General features: G+C 36.6%; 1 protein-coding gene across 1 annotated transcript in view; it reads left to right on the forward strand.

The window, feature by feature from the left end:
• The window catches only part of IQCM (IQ motif containing M), a 188,854-nt gene that overhangs the window by 55,679 nt on the left and 106,439 nt on the right, over window positions 1-26,736 (forward strand). The window contains 3 exon segments of the mRNA XM_080589426.1: window positions 8,028-8,162; window positions 8,442-8,725; window positions 11,225-11,304. Of these exon segments, the coding sequence (XP_080445552.1) occupies window positions 8,605-8,725; window positions 11,225-11,304 (201 nt within the window). The 5' untranslated portion in view covers window positions 8,028-8,162; window positions 8,442-8,604.

Here is a 26,736-nt window from a genome sequence, read left to right on the forward strand (position 1 = left end):
CTGAGCTTTGCTCTGTTACTGCTACCGGTAGAATCATAGAATCACAGAATAGTTTGTGTCAGAAGGGACCTTGAAGACCATCCAGTTTCAACCTCCCTACCACAGGCAGGGACACCTCCTACCAGACCAGGTTGCTCAAAGTCCCATCCAGCCTGGCCTTGAACACTTCCAGGGATGGGGCATCCACAGCTTCTCTGGGCGACCTGTACCAGTGCCTCACCACCCTTGTAGTAAAGAATTTCTTTGTAATATCTCATCTAAATCTAACCTCTTTTAGTTTAAAGCCATTACTCCTTGTCCTGTCACCACATTCCCTGACAAAACGTCCCTCCCCAGCTTTCCTGTAGGTCATCCTTTAGGCACTGGAAGGCTGTTATAAGGTCTTCCTGAAGCAGTCTCTTCTCCAGGTTGAACAACTTTAACTCTCATCCTGTCTTCATAGAAGTACTCAGGGTGGTTTATGTAATGCTGGTTCAGATGCATCTGCGTTAGCAGCAGTTGTGCCTAGTGTACAAGTATTCCAAGGGAACCTGATGTGTATGCTCTCCAGAGAAAAGATGTTACAAGATCAGGCCCTAATTATTTTATAATTGTGCAAGGCTTTAATCATAAGACCTTAATGACTGGCCTCATTTAAAACACTTTAGGGACGTTGACTTAAATAAAATGCTGTTGTTGAATTATTTTCTTTCCCAGCAGTCTGAGCACTTTCTATTTCTTTCTCTCTGAGGAACCTGTGGTGCCTAGCAAACAGAGGAATGAGCCATATAATTAAGAGATTCTGGGTGCAGGTTCTCTGATTATCCATACAGCTGCTCAACTGGTAGGCACCCGATTTTCAAGGCATGCACAATATGTTCCACTTCTCGTCTTGACTGATCTTAAATATTCCATGTTCTTTGATATACATAGATACAGCAAAAAGAGTTGAAAATGTCCTTTAGAGTCAGTTGCTTCCAAACTCGGGGGAGAGAGGGCAGGAAATCCTAGGAAAATTTTGGTCAAGGTCACCAGTCAAAGATAATTGGTATCAGATCTCAATAAATCTGCATGCAAGGCACAAAGAATTTTCTTTTGTACAGGTGTCATCAGAAATAAGAGATCCGAATGCTGCTTTTTAAAAATATGTCCTGTACTTGGGTAAGTATTGCCTCTTCATATCTCAAGAGTGCATTGAGAGTACTGGAGCTAAAATGAAAACAATGCAAAAGAAATGTCATAAACCACTGCAGAATATTATCAGTGTGGGTGAAGGATAGCTTATGAGCCATTGTAAATACTTTGCTTAGACCTTACTGTTTTGAGGTTAAATTCCAACTTGAAATGCAAAACTGGTAAAAATATCTGATCTTGATAAACTGAGATCTTTGTAAGTAGCTGTGCAAGATGAGATGATGAAAGGTAAAATGGTATTGGTATAGTTCCTAGTACTGTAGTCTTGATGTCTATAAAGATATGCAATTGTGACAGCTACGCTACATTTCATTATAAGAAACAGCATTTAGATGTTTTTAAGCTGGTCAAAATTCAGAATTTCTGTTCTGACCTTTTATCCTGAATCAAAATAAGAAACTGAAGGGCATAATAAAAAAGATTCCCAAAACTTTCATTTAGAGAATACTGAAAAGATTTTCTAGAAACATTTTATTTCAATAACGTAAACTCTTCAAGGCATATTTATAGTACAGATAGATTTTGATAAAATATTTTGAATTCCTTTGGTAATCATGTTCAATAGAATCTGAAAAAAATCAACAACAATAAAAAAAAACCAAAGAAATCTGAAAAAAGATTTTATTTTTTTTTTTAGTTGGATAGGCTGTAAAGTCCTATGCTTATAAAAAGTATAAAGTTTTATTTCTGGGGAAGAGATAAGTGACAACTACTTCCCCAGGTGGAAACCTTCCTTTGGGCATTTGGAGTCTTTGTGTGTTTGCCATTTTATGTATCTTAGCTGGCTGTGGGCTGTACATCCTGCTGCTTCTCTGCTGCTCTATGTAAGCAATACTTGAGATACAAGTTGACAAATGAAAGATGTAGGTAAAATTCTGTGCTCTCTAGTAGAGAAATGCATATTTATTTATATATATAAGATTGAATCCATGTGCTTAAGCTCTTTGAAATTACATCAATATAATTAAATTTTGGAGTAGTGACTAGTGTTAGTGAATAATATTAATATGTGCTAGAAAATGTATTTCAAGCATTACACTGTTTTTGCTACCATAAGAAATAAAGCAAAACCAACTATCAAAGAAAACAAATATTCTGTATTGAATAGCAATAAAATAATTAGCCATCACAATAATTCCTAAAATTCCTACACCATTTGGTTTTAGATTGCAAACTTTATCAGTCATTGATATGAATGTTTATACAGATGTTCAGACAAACTATTTTTTAAAATTTCTATATGAAATGAGTCTTTCCTCTTAGTTCTTGTTCCTGTCACAAGTCCAACCCTTTTTTTCCCCAAAAGAGCTGACCTTAACAGAACACCCTTGACAAGTAAAAGACTGATAACTCTCATTTATTAGGAATGATCATAGCTACTAAAAAGAAGTCTTTCATATACCCAGAAGCCATGTTCATCTCAGTCCATAGAGTAGCATTGTTGTTTTCAAGCACTGAACACAGGTTCTGAATCAAAACTCAAAAGTTAATGTTGCTTATGTGATATACAAATTTAGCAACTTAGGTATATTTGCATCTTTTCCGTGTTTATTATAGGATGTTCTTTGGATGCCTTTCAGCTATGTGTTCTCTACATACTAAATGCCTAACTTGACAGCCTGAGCCATCCTCAGAAGCTTTGCAAATAAGGCACTAATGATTCACTTTGGTTTGTATGATGTTGAAAATGTAAACCACACTGTTGCAGAGCTTGCTGAAATTAGCATAGATTGCAGGATCAGCTTTTCATCCATGCTCCAGGTAGAGGGCAATCAGTGAGACAAGATCTTCTTTTGTTTTGCTGGAAACATGGAAAATAAATGAGACAGACTTGGCCATGTTACTTTCAATGCATTTTGTTCTCAGGCTGATGAACATAACTGATAGAGTATTTCTAGCTCTTACAAAAACAAACAAAAAACCCTACCCCCCACCAAAGATGACAAGAACAACAATCAGTATAAACAGGCTCTTTAAGTAGAATCCTGAACATTCTTCTTGTTGGAGTTGAGGTCTTCTGCCACAGGTAATAAAAATCTCATGCTTGTACTCCTGGCATAGTTGCAGTCAGTCTATAAACTGACTTTAAATAGACCTAGATTGGCGCCCCAAAAGGAGGAGAAATAAGAGATTTAGTGTAAGATTTCATCTACAAGGAGCTGATTCTCTTCTTTCCCTTTCTCTCTCTTTGTGTTTCATATTCATCCGTGAAATGGTTTGGCTGAAATGGGCTTCTTATGGTTTAAGAGAAATATTGGTTTTATTCTTTACATAAAATTGCAAATTTTAAGACTTAAGAGAAACCTTTAAACAAACCTGTTACAGAACATCAAGTCACGGAAATTTCCCCACTTACTTTTTGTAAGTCATCGAAATGTGGCCTTCTATTCAGCTATCAGTCTTTTTTTTTTTTTCAGTATTTTTAATTTTATGGTTCAGTTGATTTTTTTTACATACTTTTTTCCTTTCCTGTTATGGGGAGAAACTAGTGATATTCGACTGTATTTCTTAGATGCCACTTTGCTTGTATACTAAAGAAGTAAAAACTACTTCCTCAAGCACAACAGGAAGGAAAGAAGTAGCAGTTTATTTTCTATTTCATTCTGATTTCCAAATAGTACAGACTATCTGATAGTCACAGGACAAGTATTTATCTTGTTGTTCCCCTAGCTTTTCGGGCTGTTTGTTTTGGCTGCTTCTATTCACACATCTATAGATCTTCATTAAATAATAACCAGGTCTCTATCATCAGTCCCCAGTAAAAGTCTTCCTCAACATTTAGTCTAACTAATGGGCAGATTTGTGCGAACGCTGTGTGTTAGGAGGAAAGCTCTGGTTATTATTAAGCTTTAAAAAAGAGCTTAACTGCATTTGAAATGTACTCTAGTAAAAGGATGTTATTGTGCTACAAAGCTTCAATGAGAGCTCACCCAACCCCCTTTTTAGCAATTGCTTCTAAAAAGGCATCTTTTCTTCATTGGAGGGATAAAATGAGGAGGAATCCCCATTTTCTATATCAGGAAAATAATGATTAACCTGATAAGTGATTGACTAATTAATCATCTGAGTAAACTAATTGTTATACACAAGCTATGCCTTATTTTTTCTTCTGTATCTCATGTGAAAAAGCCCATAAAGTGAGCTGTGATGTGAAGACTGTGCTTGTGCCAACATCAGTCTCTTATCAGGAGACTCATCTCTTTAGAAGAGGAATGGATTCTTGTTCCTGGCATCAGAACATGCCAAAAAAAAAGCTATGTAAACTGGATTTTTCTTAACGCCAAACCATTTCTTTTCTGTGAGATCAAAACTTGGGACGTGAGAGTATAGAAGGAAGATTGCAGATAGGAAATGCCTAGGCTTTCATAAATGTTTATTTTACAGTAAATAAGCTTGGGTTTTAAGGAGCCAGCAAGATGAAGTGGCCACTGTATTTGAAATCTGCTCTTTCAGTTTAATTTTGGTTTCTTAACAAATTATCTTTCGAATTCTAGTTCCCCATGTTTTGGCTTAGTTTAGAGACAGATCTCTCTGTGTATGTGTCTGTGTGGGGGTGTATGTATATGTGTATGTACATGTCTGTATGTGTATATTTAAGTCTTGAAAAATGCAAAGCCTGGATCCAAAAACCATTCATGTTAATATCTTTTGGCTTTATATCCATCATTATCTGGAATGTGATTAAATCTTTTACTTCACTGGGCCCAAAGCATGTGTTTAAAGTCAAGCATGTGCTTAAGTGTTTTCCTGAATAAGGATGCTTTCCTGAATGAGAATTTAAAGTGAATGCACTCCAGTAAACATCTTTTTCCATATAATTGTTCTGTGTCTCACCAAAGACTGAGCTTCTGTTAATATATTTGTTTTTCTAGTGGATATAGAAAGAAACATTTGATCACAAAGGTTGAACTCCCATTTTAAATGCCTTATTTCCTTGTAGTTACAGCATGCTACGTTCCACTTGGAGCAAAACTCTATTTCAGGGCTGCAGTAATATCAGAGGAAAAGAGAAATACTCCTTAAAATGAACTTGCATCTCATCATTGGTCAATAAATTTATTAACATCCATGAATATTAGAGATTTGGTTCAGAGGCATCATTATCTACCTTCAGTTATTTTGTGGAGAAACCTTTTTCATTTGTCACCTGTGCAGCCATTTGTAAAATGTTAAAGCTAATATATAGCAAACTCAGCAAAAGAGTGTAGTTTAATGTAGTTTTTAAAGGTAATATGTTTGTGCCTTATTACTAGTTGGATAAATGGCTCTTTAGGATTAATTTATTGTTTGTCTGCAATTGCAGTGGCTGACATTTTTTAAAATGAAGGACAATATTTGTACTGTGAAAAATTAGATGTTTTCAGCAGTCAGTTTTAACCTGCTAATATTTTTGTGGTTGTGATCTAAAAAAACTGGCCATATATTGACTCCTTGTTATGGTAATGCAATTTGTAACGTTAAGAACATAAATAAAAAATCTAGTATCAGTTATCAGGATTCAGAAGGTATATAAGAATACAGATTTCCCCCCGACACCCAGAATCTCTCTGTAATCATTCTTGTATGTATAAGATAATTGCTTGTTATTTTTTATTGCAAATATTTGTTTTCCAGAAAACACATTTGTGATTGTAAATAGTTTGTGCTAGTGAAATGGTTACCCTCATTTAAGGAATAAAAAAGGAAAAGGGGAAAAAAATGAAAAAGAAGTCTTTGAGTCCATTATCTTATTTCTCCTTTAAAATCCTAGTGTTCCCTGTAAGAAATTCAGATATCTTAAGACCTACAATGAAATGCTAACATTGTGGTCTTGAAAACTGACACACAGATTGGAGCCAGACTGCAGAAAAAAAATACTAGTCCAGTGAATCTCAGTTTGTGTTTAAGTAAAGAATTCTAGTTTGCACCTCATTTAGAAGACAAAAAACAACTGAAGTGATTGTGTTCTAAATCTATACATTAAATGGAGGCTTGGGATTTCAGGTTGTCTTGATTTGTCCTTGTATTTATCTTGTTAGTTTTCAGTATGATCTGTATGTATTCTAATTCCCTCCTACACAAACACTTCCTGGAATGGTGATGGGTGTTTTGTGATGCAAAGCTGTCTCAGTTGCCTCAGCAGTACCTGGATCCCAGAATAGTGGAAAGGTAGGGTATTCTGAAAGATACAAATGGCTTTTCAGGAGTTGAAACAAAGGCGATGCTCCTTTTAAGAGTGTCTGTTTCCTCTCAAATTCAGTTGAAAAGCCTGATTTAAATTTTAAGCAAAATTAGAACCTCCCTAATGCTTTCATTTTTACACTTGCTTTTAGATTTGACATTTCCCCTATTTGCCCAATAGCTGGCATTTTGACGTGTATGTGTGCTCAAGTGTTTGCAAATCTGATTAATGCACAGAGTGCAAAATGTAACTCCTGAACCTTTCAGCAATTGCAGCACAGTTACTTATGGCATGAGAAGAATAGAAAAAGATGTATTTGAGGAGCTACTATAGCATTTTTGATGTCTTTGTAGAGCATCTGTAATAATACTCTTTGAAACTTTTGGTACTGCAACATTGTATTTAAATTTTAAGGAGCTTAAAATAGAACACTGCTTATCACTTTGTCCAGTGGACCACCAAGCTAGCTGAATAGCTTCCTCGCTGTCTTGACAAAAGTTTCAGGTTGTTTTCAGATGTTAACTATTTTCTCTGCTAGAAAAATTGAATTATGTGTAGCTGCTTGCACAAATAAAAGGCTTTTACGCCAGGGTAGTGGATCTGATCAGGCTGTCTTTATGGTAGGTGGAGTAGATGGGCTTCTTCAGAAAGCAATTGGAGGAATTAATCTCCTTGTGGAGGAGCCTACATCTCTTCATTTACTAGAGAGGACACCTAGGAGATTGGCCTCCTTAGGCGAACCTTAGCTGTTTGGAACCCTGTGCAAAAATGACAAACAGCTGCATGATGGATTGCATTTTTGCCACGATATGCAAGGCTTTGGCAGCCATTAATTCCATTACTACTTTTGCTGATTATTTTCCACTGCAATTGCTTGCTGCTGTTTTCTATTTATATTCTGCTCATTTCACTGGTGCACAAGGTTATACCCAGAACATTCAGCATCTCTGCAAGTGCATTCTTTGCAGAGGTATTAGGGATAGCATTTGATGTTAATCAAAAATGTGCAGATAGGGTTTGTTCTGGAGCCTCAGAGTCAGAGAAATATTTCAGTTTAGTTATATGTATTTTGGGTCAGGCTCATGGTTCTGAAATTTCACTCTGAAAAATACTGGTCATATATTTCATTGTCTGTGAGCATAAAAACTTTAGGCAATTCAGAGTTTTAAAAATAGGCCATGGTGTTACAATATATATGAAATGTATGAACTCTAATTTTTTATAGTTGTTTGCTATTATATGAATGTAATTTATTGTGCCTGCAGCAACCCGAGGACATGCTGGAAAATGAGATGATTCATTTCAAGTGTTTTATCCTAGTGAGCAAAATTTTAATCAGTCAGTTTTTTAATCCCAGTTCTGTTATTGGCACACTGTGTAAACTTGGCAAGGTCACAGAAGGACTCCATTGTAGACACAGTGTTGCATCTCAGCTAAATCAGTACTGCGTATGTTTTAATTTATCTGCATTATAGAATTTTTAAACAGAACTTTAGAAAGGTGCTCTGAGTTATGCTAAAGGTAATCTGGTAACAAATTTTGATGAACGTGAGATTCCTCTTGAGCTATGGTTTCTATTTCCTATGTATTTTTTTTTTACTTCACCTTAAAACAAAAATCTCTAATCTAGTATTAAAGACATGAAACAACAACAACAATCACACTGACTACTGTTGTTTTGTCATTCTTACAGGTTTGTCACTACATTGTTCATTGAGCATTGTGAATTGTTCCATCCAGTGAACAGGAACTCTGTGATCCATTTCCTGTACATCAAAGCATCCTTTTTGCTTTTATCAAGAAGATACTACCTTTGAGGATGTGAATGGTAATTCAGGAATATATAATAGTCCAATATCCAAAAATAGCTGAGTATGTCAAATGAATAGTGATGGTATTGTAGAAGATTTTCTAATTGACTTAATTATAATGAGAATGGATATTTCAGAAAATTCTGCCCCCGGTGTGAACAATGCCTTAATTTTAAAAGGGATAAAGAAGTCCAAATGCCATTGACAGTTAATGGAACTAGGGTCCAAAACACACAGCTGACTGCTGAAAATGTGACATAGATGTCTAAGGTATGTTAATTTTTTTTTACCCACAGATAAATGTGAGAAACACAAGGTTTTCAGGATGATGGACTGACACAATCCAACAATATATAGAGAGTGTGATCATGGAACATGTTCCATGCTGCTTTTTTGACGTACAGGTTCAATTTATTTACAAGGCAAATATGAATTTTCCTTCAGCTGCCAGAAAGCAGAATGAATTTCAGATCAACCACTGCATTAAAAACAAAACAACCCCCCAAACAACAAAACAATCCCAAATGGTGGATACTAGCAAATTATAAAAGAAGAGAGAAGGAGCCAAAAATCAAAAAAGGTATAAAATGAATGTTATTTTACAAAGACACAGAAATGTTTAGTAGAACATTAAATTAGGAAAATGTGAAAGCATGTTTTTGAAGAACTTGAGTGACAAAGCCCCAATAAATTACTTCTAAGTAGGGAGGGAAAGAAGGATGTACATATATTTTAATACATATGTATGTTTTATAACCACACACACACAAAAAAAAAGCTTAAAAGAGTTGGAAAAAAATGACTTGAATCATACATCCTGCAGGCCTTTCCAAATAAGTTTTTAACAACTCAATTCAAATGATAGCTAAACAAGTTGACACATCTTCAGCTTTGAATATTATCTCATGACACACTGCTTTTCTATTCTGTAATTTTCAAAAGTGTTAAATACCACTGCTCTTAAACTCCTCATTTGCTTTTTGTACTGCATCACATACGCTGCCATTGCAGCTTGTTGTATTCAGTTTATCAACCTTCCTTTCAAACAAGGTGGCAAACTCAAATTGCTGAGTGTCCCATGCCAGCAGTACCACTTTACTTCCGTAGAAATGATGGGACCTGGCAAGTAGGCAAGAACCATTAAGAAAACTGTGGAATATATCACAATTAAGATGCCAGCAATATTGACCCCCAATCATATGAATGTGTGTTCAAACAGTAATTTTTGAAAGACAGATACTGATGGCTAACAGGAATTATGTTGGCCTAAGCGGTCCCGTTTTCTCGTTTTACTATTGTGGTACGCCCCATTTAGAGATTATCATCTTGCTATTATTTTCTGAGATAGTTTGACCTTGATACAAAGAGAGTAATTTCAAAGTAACTACCTTTTATGATACATATTAGCTTCTTAAATCCTATGCTGGACTTCACCAGCTGCAAAACAAAGAAAAATCTCTTAGGTCATCTCAACCACAAAAAGTGCCCAGAGACTGGGAAAACTAATGAGAATCCAGCAGCTTGGGAATGAATGTTTTCTAACAGAAATTACTTCATTCTAAGAGATAACACAGAAGTTGTGAAAAAATGAGGAAGATAAATTCAAAAATGCATGGGAACCACAAATTCATACAACATATTGGCAGTTGGATGGAATAACTGTCCCTAGCTCTTATCTTTCAGTGTCCTTTCATGCTGTTCTTGGTGCTTTAGTTTGGAGAAAATTAAATAGCAGATTTTGGAGATGTTGAAACTATTGAGCTAGTTCTTGTTCTGCCTTATCACCTATTTATAACACTATAATCTGTAGGAGAGTCTGCTTACAAATTTTAGTAGCAGAAATCTTTGCACAGACATATAAAAGACCACAGAACAAAAGATTAAATCAGTTTAGTGTAGCAAGGCTCTCTAGCATATCCTTATAGGTAAGCTTATGAACATCCCCCTGGCTTTTAATGCAGACAATAAACAAAGTTAATTAGAGTAAATATACCAGCCATTTCTTTCAAATTTGGGTATCTAAAGATGTACTCTAGTGTTCCCTGACAGAGGCTGTCTGAGAAGCTGAGCATAAAATGAACCTGTTGCAAACCAAAGCCCCTTTGTACATCTGACCTGCTAGTTTTCCAACTTTACTTATGTCTGATAAAATTACAGTGACTGGTTTTTAATTGTCTTTGTTAGCAGAACCGGAGCCAATACTCCAATTTCCAACTAAGGCATGGGCAGACCCTTAGTGTTAGCTCTGGTGACCTGTTTGAGACTGTGGTGGCATGCCAATATTTTCTTTGTAGCAGCTCCAGACCTGGCTGTCCTTACCTGCCTGGGTTTTCTGCGGCATAAGTGCTTTGCTCTGCCCCATGCTGAGCAGCTTGTCTAGCTACTGCAGCACCTTCCCAGCTTGTACCTTTCCCAAGCCTGCTAAAACTTTGCTGACTTTAGTCTTCCATTTGCTAAAGTTGCCTGCTGGACTAGGCCATGTGTGTCTCTTCGGTGGTCTTTTTACTTGTGTTCCTGAGTGTTTATTTTTTAAACTATTTTTTCTTTCTTAACACCATGAGCATTCATCCCAGCAGCCCTAGGGGAGAACCCTCCCTAGATGTGTCTGCAGGTGGCCTGAGCTTGGCCATGGGATAAGGTTGGGCAGCCCCCAGTTGTGGTTGTGCTCTTCAGGGATGGGACTCTGATTTCCTCAGTGAGTTAAAACACTCCCTGCAGGCACAGGAAGCCTTGTGGGACAGCATTGGAAGACTCTGAGGGGGTCAAGGGAGCCAGACTTGATGTGGTCTAGTCTGTGTTCCAAGTAGGGCTGAAATTAGGCAGGCCCAGCTACTTCACTCAATTTCCTCTGGCAAGTGAGGCTGGTTGTGCCAATGTCAGCTGTGCAGAAGATGGGTAGATGAAGACGTTGCCCTATTTCTGACTTTGCATTCATGGCAGTAAAGGTGCACTATTTTGTATAAGGGAAGCTCTGTATAGAGAGAACGTAAATATGCTGAGTGATTCTTCCATTTTTAAATACTTCTTTTTAGGGTTGTGAAAACTGTAAGGAAAACTAATTACTCCTAATTATGTACAGGGTACTGGAAATGCAGCAAGTTAACGAAAGAGGGAAGAGAGGCAGTCCTTTTTAGAGACTTCAGACTTCTGATGCAATTGGTGAGTATGTGACTACCAAGTGGGATTATTCTTTGTCAAAGTGTTCAGCAGTGCAAGTAATGATCCCATGTGCAGCACAGGAGGGTTAACTGGCTGACTTCAGTATACAGCTGTACATTATGCCCCCCCCCCCCCTTTTTTTTTTCAGCAATGGAGTTGGGTCTCTGTGGAAAAAATAGGCCCTATTATCAGCCACACCAGGCAAAATTGTTTCTGCTTTTTGCACTTGCAGATTAAAATACGGAGATATGTTATAAAGGCAAAAGTGACATCTTCAGGAACTTATTTTCCACTTAAGGGCAAGAGTAGAAAAGAGTTAACTTCCAGGCTTGTCTTTATTACATTTTATGGACCAGACCTACCTCAGCCTTAAGAGACATTATCCTAAATACAGGGAAAATACATTGTTAGGAGTATTATCCATATAAATATCTTTAAATATTTCTTTTTAATGGCTAAAATAAACCATCAGAAATCATAGAATCATAGAGTGGTTTGATTTGGAAGGGACTTTAAAGATCATTTAATTCCAACCCTCCTGCCATGGGCAGGGATACCTCCCACTAGATGAGGTTGCTCAAAGCCCCATCCAGCCTGGCTTTGAACACTTCCAGGGATCCACAGCTTCTCTGGGCAACCTGTTCCAGTGCCTCACCACCCTATGAGTAAAGAATTTCTTCCTTAAAGAATTTCTTCCTTAAATATAATACATAGTGATATTTTACTGGTTTTAACCATGCTGCTATCATTTCAACTGTAAACATCTATTTGCATGTCCTCTTAATTCAAAATGTCAAATAAATAAATAGTGGTTGTGTAAATTGGAATGAATTCACAGACCGTTTATTCTGGCAGATAATTCAGGTAATACTTTAATCCTCACAGAGGTGGAAAAGGAGGGGTACAAAGGAAACTAACATTCCAGTGTTGTCACAAATTTGAGTGGATTTAAAATATATATATATATTTATATATATCTATATATATATCTGGGTGGGGTTCTGTTGAGCATCAAGGAGCATGAAGCATGTCATTTGAGCTTGACCAAGCTTCAAATCTTTTACTGCTTACAGTTCTGCAGCTAGTCATGACCACTTGTCCCATTATTTAATTGGACTTTTAAAATTTTCTCAGTATTGATCTTGCATTTGTCTTGTTCACGTCAATCTCATGGATATTTCCCTTGCTCTTCTGGGATCATGATGGTATTTGATCCATATCCTATTTGTAACCTCATTTTGCATTTTCAAAAATCTGAAATCTGCTTTGCTGCTGTGGTCTGGCAGAGATCTATTTGTCATTAGTTAATAACTTAAGGACATGCCTTCTCAGGTCTCTCCTGGAACAGATAGAGTGGAATTGTGATGAGAGTTTTTTACATAGGCTGTTTTAGGTTGGAATTTCATTTAAGACTTTTTGTAGTATTTTTAGTAATACTCATTACCTTGTTAAACACTGTGTCTAAATATTATTAACAGAGATGGAAATCAAAAATGTATGTGTAGGGTTGTATTACCATATCTCATTCTTATTTCTTTTGACTGAATATACCTATTTTTCTCAGCCTTTCACCAAGGGCTTTTCTCAAAATACTTAGTCTTTTTTGGTTTTGTTCCCTATATTTTTTTTTTTGCATTTTTTTCCCCTGCCTGTTAAATGTAAAATCCCAAACACATGCTTAAATCTGACTATTAGCAGAATATCTGCACTTCCTTGGAAGCCGTAATGAACACCCCCACAAAACAACAGCATACAGTATCTTGTTCTGTGGATGCGCACACAGATAGCTCTTTTCTAGCCTATTTTTACCTGTGTCTTTTGCCTTTCTGCAAAATCCCTGCAATTTTAAAGAATTCTTTAGAACTTGATATATTAAGTTCTGGCAACTGGAACAAATCACTGTTCCATTTTAATAAATACTGTATTGTCATGCATTTGCTATCTGATTTATCCAGTGATTCATCAGTTTAGCTTTCAATATACATAATACTGATATGATTTAGTAGATCATATATTTGATTCAAAAGATGTATTAGATTTGGTAGGTCCTGACTTCAATTCAGCATAGGATGACTTCATCTGTCTTATGAGGATGTATGTGATTTCCAAAAGGAATGTATATTTTTGAAAAATCCTTCACCGAAAAGGGAAAAAAATAATTTATTGCAAGGGATAAAACATTCATTTCAGGAATCTGAATATAGAAATTACCCACATTTATATTAGAATTTCATAGCAAAGCAATATACTGTGCGTGTCTTCACATTTCATCTACTGAATGTATTATTTTGATCATGATCACTGTATGTACTGTTGAGTTCTGAACTGAAAAGCACTTTACTCTGTAGAATAGGAAAATCAATTTAGCATAAGGTGATCTCATTAAATTCTATTTATCCAAGATTACCACAATTTAGAAGAAGATTGAGAGTGAAAGTAATTGTTCTTTTATTAATCTGAGTAGCTTGTTAGAAGAAAAGTACTGATTAGGAAGCTGTGACTGCTTGACTTCTCCTAGCTCAAATCTTCTAGCACTTATACCAGAAGGTTCTGATTTCAGTGATGTGTTCTGATGATGTCATAAGAAACTGCAGCCATGCCTCACTGTAGTCACAGCACCAAGATGGAGTGGCAGGTTAACATGATCTCTTAGTATATTTCAGTATTAATTTATATGGGAATGTTAGCATTTTTAAATGTTATACATTTGGGCTCTCTTTGTCAACTGGTGATTTAAAAGCTGAAGCTTAAACATTCAGTGGCATCTGACAATTTTTGTCTCCACTCTGGTGAATCAAACAACGTACCTACTGAAGTGAGGTTAAAAAGTCTCTATAGGATTTTGTTCATTAAACTTATTGATCTGATAAAAACTAAAACCTACTAGTAGACTTCTGCACAAAATTCAGCCACGTGTGTGTGTATATATATAGCCATTTATTCAGTCTTTATGCATTAATTAACCAAACATTTTCTTATATTGTGGGGAAGAATGGTGGACAGAGGGGTCAAGAATAACAGGAAGCTCCTGGTCTGTGTGAGCCAAAATATACAAAGATCTTTGTAACTGAGCAAACCCATGCTTTTTGTGTCCCAGATCCCATACCACCTGGGATTGTGGTCTGTCCCTGGTACAGACCAGTAAGACTGGTAAAATGGACTATTAGTTTAGAGGTATCTTTTTTTTTTTTTTGAGATCTCAGTATAAAAACTGTACTGCTGTCTTGCAGATAGATGTATAATTTTGTATGTAAGATGCCATTACTAGAAAAGTTCCTTTTTGCTATATAAGGTGATGTCAGTTTTATGAGGCTGTATGAAAGATAAGTGACTGTCAGATGTACTATCTATTGTGGTTTTTTTAAGTTTTTGCTGCCAGATAGTACTTTAGTGTAGATCAAGGATGAAATTCCAGTGTTGATAGTCCATTGGACAGTGGATCCAGTCCTCAGATGTAGCATAAAACCTGCAGAGAGGCTCCGAGAAAAGAAATCTTGATATATTTTAACTAGTTTTTAGTTTTTCAGACTTAAGTGACATTTGGCTTTGAGAGGTCAAGTGAGAACATTTTATTAATTGAAATTGTTTCTGAATAACTCTAAATGAAAAGTTTGCAATAGTTAAAACTTGACTGTTGATGATGAGCAGGAAAAGAAATATTTCTAATCCCTTCTCTCCTTTCTAGAACTAGACTGAGGTTTTTGTGCTGCTTCAGAGTTCTGCTTTCACAGAAATGGTCTTGAAAAACGTAGCCTTTCTGATTTCTTAAGCATCTTTTATTGTAGTTACAGTTTTTATTTTATTTTTTTGATACAAGGTGTGAAAGAAGTGAAGAGTTGAGCTGAACTTGCAGAAGAGAGATTTATGGCCCTTACTTAGTTTGGTACTTGAGCGTACTTGACACCAGAACAAGGATGTCTTTAAATGGTGTAGGACTAGAGAAAGAGCTAAGCAAGCAATATAAGTTGCTTCAGAATGAGTCAATATCTATTGTGACTTCATAGAGACATCCTGATTTCCAGAAAATTGGTCCTAAAAGGAAATGTGATGCTTCACTTTGCGTGGAAGGACAGATTCTGCAGTGTCTGGTAGAATTGTTACTGAAGGTGCCCTATTGAGCAAAAAGAGCGAGACTGGCAGAGCGTCCTTTACGCATTGTTTGGCAACTAGATTAGAAGTTATCCAAATGCCCCTGGCTGTGAAGAGCAAGCAGTTTATAGTTAACGACTCCCACCTCCTTTAACAAAATGCTTAGCAGGATCCCCTGCCTGGAAGTTTAAAGTAGCTAGCTGACTGTCATTCTGAGGGATTTTTCTACCATTAAGATATTCTATCCTAACTTCTGACACAGTCCACACAGTGGTGAAAGTGGTATGTCTTTTACATCTTTTAAATATGTTAGCAAGATCTGTACATCTAAAGTTCATACTTCTTGAAAGTTTCATTTGTTGAAGTATTTAGATAAACAGAGAGATTCACTTAAAAAAAAAAAAAAAGAGCAAAAACTGCAGTATCTCAATACTGGGGCTCTGGAGGGAAGATTATTCTGCATCTTTGAGCATTGAAATGCCCAATGTTGCAAGGTTCTGAGTGGGCCTGGTGTCTTCTGTAAAACTGAAATTTAGGTCTTTTATGTCATGTTTTGAACTTAGCGTTTCTTTATGAAGGACTACTCTGCATATCCTTATGATGTGGATATAAGCCTTGTGTGCATTGTTGAAGTGAAACTGTGCCCATCTTTGGATAGTAATGATTTTCATTACCACAGCCCAACCTTAAGAAAGCTTCAGAAGTTTTGTTTTGAAAAGTGAAACTGCAGGTGCTCAGAGCTTTTACTAACATCTCTCGTGTCTTTATTTTTTGCTTCAAAGTACCTTTGTTTTGCCTCTTTTCTCTGTTCTTAGCCATGTCTTTATTAATTTGTTATCATATTCTTCCCATGCTGGACTTTTTCTGGTCATATGCCCTGTTGCTAACACCTTTCTATTATGGATCTACCTTTCTGTTATGGACCTATCTGTGGTGGGATACCTGTTCAGTTGTGATGCTTTGCTGCAGTACTGCCTGTTATCTTATATTTTCCTTTCAATAGATATATGTATCTTCAGATTGACCAAAAAGCACACGACCACAAAACAACAAAAACAAAACAGTGCTCGAAGCATCATGTTTACCTCCTGGTACTTGTTTTGAACAGTTGTTATGCTAGGTAACTTAGGGACTGATGACTGTAGATAACTGTGCTGCAGCACTTGGAAATTAACAGAAAAGTAAAGTTGATTCATTCAGTTGTGGAAATAACAGGAGGAACACAGAGGTTCCTAAATCCCCAGGCAGAGGTAAGGAAAAAGTGACAGGAGATTTTAAAGGAAGGGAGCTAGCCTAAAAGTAAATCATCAGAGAGCAGAAAAAGGATAGCATCCTCTGGGATGTTCCTTCAACTGACAATTCAGCACTTAACTCTGTTTTACTAGCTATGTTATCAATTCTATCCACAGAAGGAGAGAGTATCAGTTATTCCTTTGGAAGTTTTAGCTCTCTTTCTACATGTCAATGTATTTCTTTGCTCATTGCTAGTCATATCCCATAAATGACGACAGGCTTTTGGCAATGAAAGAGAAACTTCTCTTACCTGTTAATTTTTATTTTTGGAAAGAAGCCACTTGATGTAGCTGACCTGCATGGTATTTAATGTTCACCAGCAATTTTTTTTGACATGCAGTATTTTTGTGCTGCTTTTCTCTCTACAGCAAGGCCCAGATATTTGGAGCTGACCCTATAGTTTCCTCTTTTTTCTTAGCCTTTAATATTTGCAGTTATGAGTCAACCTGATATATTTTTTTTTTTTCCCAAGTTACTGCTAGAGCTAATACCATTTGGGGATTGATTTGCAGCTTTGCAGAGTATAGCATTACAATGATGTCATTGTATTTTTCTGCGATGGCCAGTTTTCTCTTCTCTGCAGCACCATGTAAAAAACAAACAAAAAAAAATGAGCACAAATCTCTTGGAAGAACAACTAAGAGAAACTATTTAAAAGCATTATGTCCTTAAATGCTGGATTAACAAAGTTATTAAGAAAATAAACTGTAGGAAGTTGATTTTATATATATTATGAAAATCTTGGGGAAAGAAAACAGTACAGTGCAGACCAAAGAAAAGTCAGGAAGGCTATGGGTGAAGTTCAGGAGTATTGTTAACTTTATAGCAGCTGTAGAATGCTTTGCAACAGCAAGGGGTTGTATTGTCCATAGCCCCACTCATATAGACATGGGATGGTGAGAACAAGCTCAACACTTGCACTTTATGACTAAAGGGCTCCATCTTGTCTGACTTTCAAACAGTCAGGGACTTGCCCCACCTGATCCTCTTTTCAGGGGACTGGTCAAAGCGCAGACCCTGTGCCTGAGCCAGTCAGCCAAGGAACTTCAAATGAGGACTCAACTGACTCATGCTGATCATCTTGTTAGGAAGTGCTTTTGTCAAAATCAGTGTTTTTCTCACAAGGATGAAAGACTCCTGTCACATTTAGGTCTATTTCTTTGCATTGTTGCATTTTCTGTACTACTGAATAAAATGAAGACTAGGATCTGTTCTCTGGTTCTTGAGGTCAAACAGCACAAACTTGCCACATCCATTTTTCTGAGCACTTGGCTCTAGTTTGCTCTGAGCCCATGTTTATCTATGCTGTCAAATAAAAGAGAGACAGTCCAGCTCAAGCACTGGCCTCCTGCTGACTGTGGTTTTTACGAACAGCTTTCTCCAAGAGAAATCAGCATCTCTTGGCCCCAAAGCTGGGTCTTGGTCCTGGACCACCACTACTTATACGTAAGCACAGAGGCTTTTACAGACGTTCCCCTGGCTCCAAAATGAGTGTTAAGCATTCACCTAGAAGAAGTGCCAAGTCTGGAAAAGGAATTGCAGAAAGTCTTGTAGTCCTCTGTTGAGAGCTACCTTACTAGCAGTCCTGTGTTAAGAAAAAACTTTTCAGTCTCATCTGTCTGTAACACAATCTTAACAAGGAGTGATAATTAGTATTTGAGTTGTTTGCCTCCCAAGTGTTTCAGGTCATATAGTTTCTAAGCAGCCTTTAAATATTTTTTTTCTATTTCCTTTTTTTTTTTTTAAATTTAAATAAACCCATAAGAAAAACACAGCTGAGAAAGACCCATGGGAGGTTTTCTGAAGCAGTGTTATTCAACCTCCAGTCAGCTGATCTGTGGTAGTCCATAAAGCTTCTTAAAGTAATCTAGAGAGTGACTTCCAAATCTGAAAACCCTTGCACTGAAATACAAATACCTTCATTGGAAAACAAAACAAAACGTCATAATGTTCCATTAGAGAGCATGTTAGGAAGCAGTTACATTTATTTACGTAAAGCTAAATACCTTTTCTTGTAACAATTTTTCTTGAATGTGCCAAGTAAGTCAGATACAAGATGACCGTCTTTTTCCTCAAATCCATCCACTCTGATCCATCATCCATTTACCATCCAACCAAAGACAGGATCAGCTGTAGCTCCACTGTCCCGCACGTGCTTGCCCAACATCCATCAATGGTGCTCAGCAGGTTCCCATAACAATCTGTTCCAGTGCTTTCTGTCTATGACATTTCTTTTCCTCATCATTAACCTATATCTCCCTTACTGCAAAATTAGTGGTTTATGTCTTGTACTGTGTAACTGTGTACAAAAGCTTTTTGATTTTCCCATTCAATTGTTACAATAATTGTCCCTGTGATGCTCTGGTATCTTTCTGTGTGTGTACAAAAAAAGCTATTTTCCATAAACAGAAGTGGAGGGAGAAAGGTGAATTACACGACAGTGTCCCTGAAAGTCTGCTTTTGCTTTCATCCTAGATGTTGTGTACCTTCCCACCAGCTAACTTCCAAACATATTGTGAGAAGCAACATCTTTGATGACAGCACTCCAAGGTTATTCCTTGCTATTTAATAACCAGTAGGGAGCACAGTTAGAGTGAGTTTAATCTGGGTTAGAAATAACAGTTTAGAGGTAAAAAGCGTGTGGTGAATTTATAAGCAATTGCAGGTACATTTTTCAGAGGCATCCTAGAAAAATAACGCCCTGCTTACCACATCTGCTCATACTAAAATTCTCCCTTGACTGAGTGCAGCTACTTAAACATTGTCATTTTCAAGAATCAGATCAGGAACTCCAGGGTCATTTTGATGAAGAATTATTTTCAACGATTAGAATTAAGAGATTTCTCACTGGGTCTCCTGCTGCTCAACTAGTCATTGTTTCAAAAACAAGAAGTTACCCTGCAGTGATGGTATCAAACTTTTTTGCTTCCTACGGTGCATTCAGAGGTCAGCTGCATGGAGAATACAGAAGTCTGTCTGACAGAATACAAAGAAAACTGCAACCTTATAAATCACCACAAAAGAGTTACCTCTGATGTCTTAAGAAAATGGGATTACTTTTTTGTTCAGATATGAGGATAAGGGAACATGTTATATTTCTGGACATCTTTGAGAAAAGAGAGTAAAGGCACTGCAGAATTTACAGTCACATAAAGTAGTGTTAGTTTTGGCTGGAACTGCTAAGTGTGACAAGTTGAACTTTTTCTGCATGCCCCTTCGTATTTAGAAAAAATATTTTCACCTGTGCTGTAATTCTAAGATTATTTTTGAGAAAAAGAACCCATAAAGCTTCACATTCAGGAATAGGAATGTTGATGACAGCCTTATTTTCAAATACAGTAGTTCATATTTAGGAGGAAAATGCTTCTGTCATACAACTAAATATCCTATAATTTTCCCTCTGATCCTTTGCTTCTCTCCACTTTACTTCTTACAATTTATCTATCATGGAATCTACTGTCAAGAAAATATTATTATTTTTTACTTAATTGCATACCTTCATATATTTTTCCCATCATAAATTATTAACCACATTATTATTTATTGCAATAAGCAAAAATGTATTTTACAAAATAAAATCTGCATTATCTCAAATATGTTCCTGCAACTTAACATTTCATATTGCTCACTATTACAGAGAATCTTTTAAAAACATCACATGGAATACTTCAGACTTATAATAAACAATATTTAAACCTTTAAAAATGAGGATGCTGAAAGCCTAAGAAATTAAAAGTATTTCTAGGTGATTAAACAGTATGTACAGAAAATTAAATGCTTTGTCCTGTGTTATGATTGTCCTTGGAATTATTAGATGCAGTTTGAAGAAGTATGAACACATACATATAAATATTCATTTTAATTTCTGATGCCCTCTTAGCCTTTTGAATCTTCCTTCTGCATGGTCACCCTATAAAATGCATTTTCAAAAAAGCCAGGAAGTGATAGATCATCTGCCCCTCAGTAGCAGATGAGGATTCATTTAGGATTTATGCCTGTCTAGATGTTCTACCATTCCTCTCTGGTGCAACTTACTTTTTCTGTTGCAGTGGGATTCAGGAATGCCTGAGTTCTTAGTTTCAGAGAATTCAAAGCTGGAAGGAAAGTTAAAATACTCTAGACTGCCTTCCTTCATCACACGGCTGAGGAATTTTTGCACTTCATTTTAATTCTACATGTTGGGTTTTACCACACCTCTCTGTGTCTAATTGAAAAGACAGTATTTGAAATCTTATGTAGTCACATGCAGACTGTGATTTGTTGCACAAAACTTATTCAGTTATTACAGACGATTTTCTGTATGAAAAAATGCATGAAATGAAAAGTTGATAGCGGAAACAAATTTTACTGTTTGAACCTTTGTTTATTGGGAGCAACACAGTAAGTGTTCTTGGTTTACAAGCAAGTAATTCAATTTTTAATGATTTCTTTAGAGATATTGTCTGTATTTGCTGAGAAGGTTCTTAAAGGATTCTCCTCCTTTCAACTTTTGTTGGATTTTCCTTTATTTCCAATGGTGTGGTTGTTTTAAACAAACAAAAACCAAACAAGCAAAAAAAAAACACCCCAAACCAAAACAAACTACCAAAAACCACCACAACACCACCCCAAAGCCCAAAGAGCCTCCCCTCTAAACCTCATTCAATATCTTTATACACTGTTTCATACTCTTTTCAAATCTGAATTTATCTACTCCTTATTTGAGTGGCTAATCCGAATTCCTTTGTCCCTTATTTTTGAAAGACTGGTGAAAGAAAATACATTTTTCACAGTGTTTTCACCTGGTGACTAACATCTTTTTTCATACCTGGTCTGAACATGAGTGGTGAGTGGTGATAAGGCAGTAACTTTGTTAACTCTGTTATTTGTTTCCCCAGTTTCTTGGGAATTAACATTGCCAATCCCTTTCAATCAAGAGCAATGATACCTTTTATAGAGAGTATTGTCTACGTAACATCTATGTATATGACCTCTGTATATGTATCATGCACATACTCCTCTAGGCAGTTGAGATTTTCTCACGTTTCCACGCTTTCAGCTGGTTTACTCTAGCTTCTCTCAATGTGAAAAAAACACTTTCTAGTGTTCTGTTGATTAAACTAAATATATTGACCTTCTCTGGCCTTAAGGTAGATTTTTCAAGTGTCTAATGATCCTTTAATTCACTTCTGAATCCTTTTAGTTTTTTGCCATGTTTTTAAAAATGGAAATGTCAGGCTAAACAGAGTGATCCAGCATTGGTGGCATCAGTATGAATATGGAAATAATGCAAGACAGCTACCTCTTTTTAATATTCCTTTAATTTTTAGGGGATCAAATCAGTTCATTTAGCAACAGCTTTGTACTGGAAGTTGACAGTTTCTTACCCACCTAAAATTGTAGAATCACTTTTTTTCTCGTTTGCCATCCTATAAATTTGACCTGCATTCCCTGTCCCTAGATTTATGACTTTGCATTTGTTTTTATTAAAATTTATCTTGTTCAAATGAAGCCACCTAACCAATTGAATCAGATCATTCTATAGAACATTTGCCTTATTACTTGCCAGTCCACCAGTTTTTGTGTGCTCTGCAAGTTTTGCTGGCAATCACTTTGTATTTTCTTCCAGATCATTGAAATTTGATCTGAGGATTGATACTGGGGACTTAAGATATAGATACTGGCTAGCCCATATTATAAATGCTGTAATTAGATAGACATTTCTCATTTATAGCAGAAGACAAGTTTATAATATATATAACTAATTAATTGTTTTAAAAGAAACTTTAATAATTTGTATATGATTTAAGTTATTGTATTTAAACTATCCACCCCTCACCCCAAGAATGTGACAGATGTGTGGAAACAAGCCAAGTGCTGTAAAGTCATGTAAGTCTATCAACCAATTTCTTTCTCCCATGAAAAACTCTAAAGTTTGCGGCAATAGTGCTCAAGGTACAATCCTCCATTTCCATAAAATCAATTAAACTTTTGGGGAAGATAAGAAAACCACATTTCACAATCCTTTTTTCTTAAATGAAGGATATAAGCTCCAAAAAGTTATTTAAATTTTAAAATAGCAATTCATTCTAAGCTTGCAGGATATCACTGCATTTCGATGTCCTTCTGGACCATGAAGAATGAAATCTGAAGCTAGCAAATGCTGTCAGGTGTTTTGGTTATGACAGTGGTGGCATTTCTCTCTCCTTGATCCGTTCCTATTGAAGTTGCTCTGAAACAGAGAAAGCTGATCTAAGTCAGAGCTGCTATAGTCCTTTTTCCCTCCCACTACAGAGCTGCTTGTTTTCTATCAATATTAATGTTCATCTGCTTCTTTAATAAGCATACTTGTGGAGTTAAACTGGCTCAAAACTATGAGGATGGTGATGTAGGATACCTGTCCAGCTCAGCTGTGCAGGAAGAGTGTGAGAATGTGGGCTGAACTGAGGTCAGCATCAGAGTAAACTGGGTTTAGAAGCCTGCATAAATTTTCTTAGGTCTCTGTTTTGTAAATACTAAAGTAATGTGATTTTCCAATTCTTACACTAGACCTTGGTTAACCTCAAAAACAGATGGAGAAGACCTGGTTTTGTTTTGCACTTACAACTTTTTCTTTCAATAATCTTTGACAGGTGGCTAATACAGTGACTGGTTCCTATTCTTTAGACTCAGTAAATACAGGAAGTTACATTCCCTGAACCATTTAATTCCTGCTGATTTAAAGTCGTGTTAGTTTGCTGGCTGCACTGATCCTTCTTTGTAAACAGAACTTTGTAAATCAGCCAGACCTGGGAAAAAAGATTTTTTCAGTTAATTGGAAAAGTAATGTTTCATCAAGCTCCTCAACTGTTTACCTAGAAGGAGGTTTACCCTTGCCTACTTTTTTTTTTTTTTTTCTCCTCCTTAAAGCCTGACAGTTAACTGAAGTAACATTCACATAGTAAACTTATTGACCAGGTTACATATAATATTACAAAATTGTAGAGGAGAATCTTGTTTGTATGTACAAAATTGTTTCTTTCTACTTGTTTGCCTTTTACTACCTGAAAAATTGCTGAAGGGCTTCTACAATATATATGGATAATTATACTTTCTTGTTAGAACTAGTGTTTGGGATATTCATCACTCATCTGAAGTTTTCTGAACATAAATGGCTAGTGCTCACAAAATAGTTCAAATGTATAAGCAGCTGGAAGGAGAATAGATAAGTCATTCTTTATCATACTGCACATTAATATGGAGGAACTGTTTTGATAATTCATTTTTTATTTGTAATTAACAAAACTATGCTACTTGAATAAACATAAAACAAATTATTATGCAGAGAAGTGTGATATATTACTTGGGCATTTACAACATGAAATGATGTGCATTCACAGATAATTCTTTCTGCAGGTAAATGATTTGAAATTAAATACACAACATTGTTTTCCATAGGTATATATACACTACAAGAAGTATTTCAATCTGATTAAGCAGTTTATAGATGCTGTGGGCCCAAAATTGTCTGTCTGTACACAATACCTTAAGCTGTAACATGCAGGCAAATGTCCCATCAGTAATTTCCAGTGCTCCATCTCTTTAGAAATCTATATTCATTGGCTCTGCAAACCAAGGTATTTACTTCATTTCTGTTCTTGCAGCTGCACTGCGAGTCATCTCTAGTCAGCTTCCTATCTCAATACTTCCCTGAAATTTCTTTCAGCTAGCCAAATCCTGGAGTTGCTTGCAATGTCTTCCACTTTTTTCTCCTTTATTTTCTTTATGCCCTTCACAATGTTAATGCAGTCTTCCCTTTGAAAATAATATCTTTTGTAGTGTTTGGTGAAACTTTCTTGCAATTTTCTGTCCACTTCTTTACTTAATTCCACAACTCTTTCAGCACATTGTCTTTTTGTACTGCAAGATTGCTGGGGACTTTGTCAATCCCTGAAGAGCTTTTCCTCTGCACTGCATTCTCTGCCTTTTCTATATTGTTGACTTATTTTTGACCCATCCCCTGCAACAACTGATTTTGTTTTTCATCACCTGAATGCATCTCCCTCCAGAACATCTCTATTGCCCATCATACTCATTCAATCCTTTTACTGTCTCTCTGACTAAATTACATTGTTTCCATTCATTATCTTTTCTATTTGCTATATTTGAGTTTCTTCCACAGCTTTACTTTTGTTGTATATACTTTTACCTCTATTTACCTCATCAGTACTCTCTAAGCCTCTTTAATAAAAACAGATTTGACAAGCACTATTTTTTGTGCCTCTCCAGTGGCTGATAAGATCATATCCTTGTTGAGTCAAACTATTCAGGAAACTGCTCCTTTTTGCACCAAAAGCTGGTATAAAATTAAATTTTTCATGAAAATAATTAATTCATAATGTTTAGGGAAGAGGCAGTTGAAGATGGCTGCATTTTCTTCCTTTTCCCTCATTTAATGTTGCTTGTCTTTGATTGTAAGTGCTTTGAATTTGGGATTGCATCTGTATACAAGTTTGGAAAGTGACTAGCCCAGGATGCAGATAATTTTTAGAATGGATTCTTTTGAGTTATGAAGAGCAAAACCCGTCATCATTGCAGAATATTTAAAATGTTACTTCTTGCTGTGTTTGGTACATACAGCCAAATAATTGCTAGCTGTCTTCTCCAAACAGTTCATTGTTATGGTGATTTTTATTAAATACTTGAAAACTCATGTGATTTCTCCGATTTAGAATCCAAATAGGCATCATTAAGCCAACAAGCTCTGAAAGTGTAAATATCACCCAGCACCTCTAACTTAATAAGCAGAAGACAATTCAGATTTTGAACATTGATAGTTTTCTCATCTGGGAACTGGAGAAAGGAAAGGATGTGGCCCCCAGAAGAGTTCAAAAGCTTGAAGTCAACAGATGAATGAAAAGTCTCCCTTATAGCATCTTGAGCAAAGTGTTGGTGGGGGAAGAAGCCACAAGCTTTGAGGAACCTACAAAAAATCAGATTAAGGACAAACCTCTTAGGGAAGGTCTTGGATGATACAAATTATGATAGAACTTATAAAAGTTTACCACTTTTCCATCATCTTTGACTATTAAATAAGTATTAACTTATATTCACATGGACAGGGGCAGCCCAGGTATATCTTGAACATATCAATCTACTTTATTTATGCAGTGAAAAGATGTGGTAAACTTTCTTGTAGTAGCTTGGAGAAGCATGCACCACCATACAGAGCAATACAAACGTAGCTTTTGTTGGGGTGCCGTGGGGGCCAGCAGCTCCCAAAGAAGGGGAGCTGGGGGCCTGCTGTGTGCCCACCAGCTAGTCTCGTCCCTTCAGCACTGCACCCTTCACCACAGTCCCCAGGGGCAGTCAGGGCCAGCCTGGGACTGCAGGACCATGTGGATGGGGTACACCCAAGGCTGCTCCAGAAAGCCCACCTGTGTGTTGGTGTCGGGTCTGGATCTGTGGGTCCGTAGTGGACCACGTGCCTGAGAGGTAGTCCTCCCCCAGGGCTGGGCCTCAGGCTTATAAGGTACCATGGCTGTGGCAGAAGCACATGCATCGTCTGCTGAGTGCCCAGGAGAAAAGGGAGAACTTTGGTGTCATTCATTTTGGGAACTCGCTTGTGCGTAATTGAAGCTAGAAATTCTGGGACACTGACAGCATTGATGCATTTCTTTATGAAGATAAGAAATGTGTTCTCTGTTCTACAAAACCTCTCTCCGTTTATTTATTTATTTTTTTTTCCTGCTCATATGCTGCCCTTCTTTGGTCTGGTCCTGTGCTGTCTGTGCCAAAGGAACAGTCCTTTGCAGCCTGCAAAGGACTGCGGTCCTTTGCAGTACTGTTCCGATAGGAACTGGCTTGGTTGCAGAAGACCTTTAGGATGTTTTCACCTAGTGCTAGAGTAGTTCAGGCAAGGTGAATGCACCCCTTCTTTGTCAGGGTGGTGTTATAGTCTGTGGCAAAACAAGGTTCAGAATTTAGATGGAAGAGGAACTTTCTAAAATACTGTAATTGCTACTGAAATTCACCTCTGCTGTAATTCACCTATGAATGTGTGTTTAAAATGAATGTCTATTAAGCTTTTCT

Source organism: Anser brachyrhynchus (genome assembly GCF_964034855.1).
Source record: "Anser brachyrhynchus genome assembly, chromosome: 4".
Lineage (NCBI taxonomy): Eukaryota > Metazoa > Chordata > Aves > Anseriformes > Anatidae > Anser > Anser brachyrhynchus.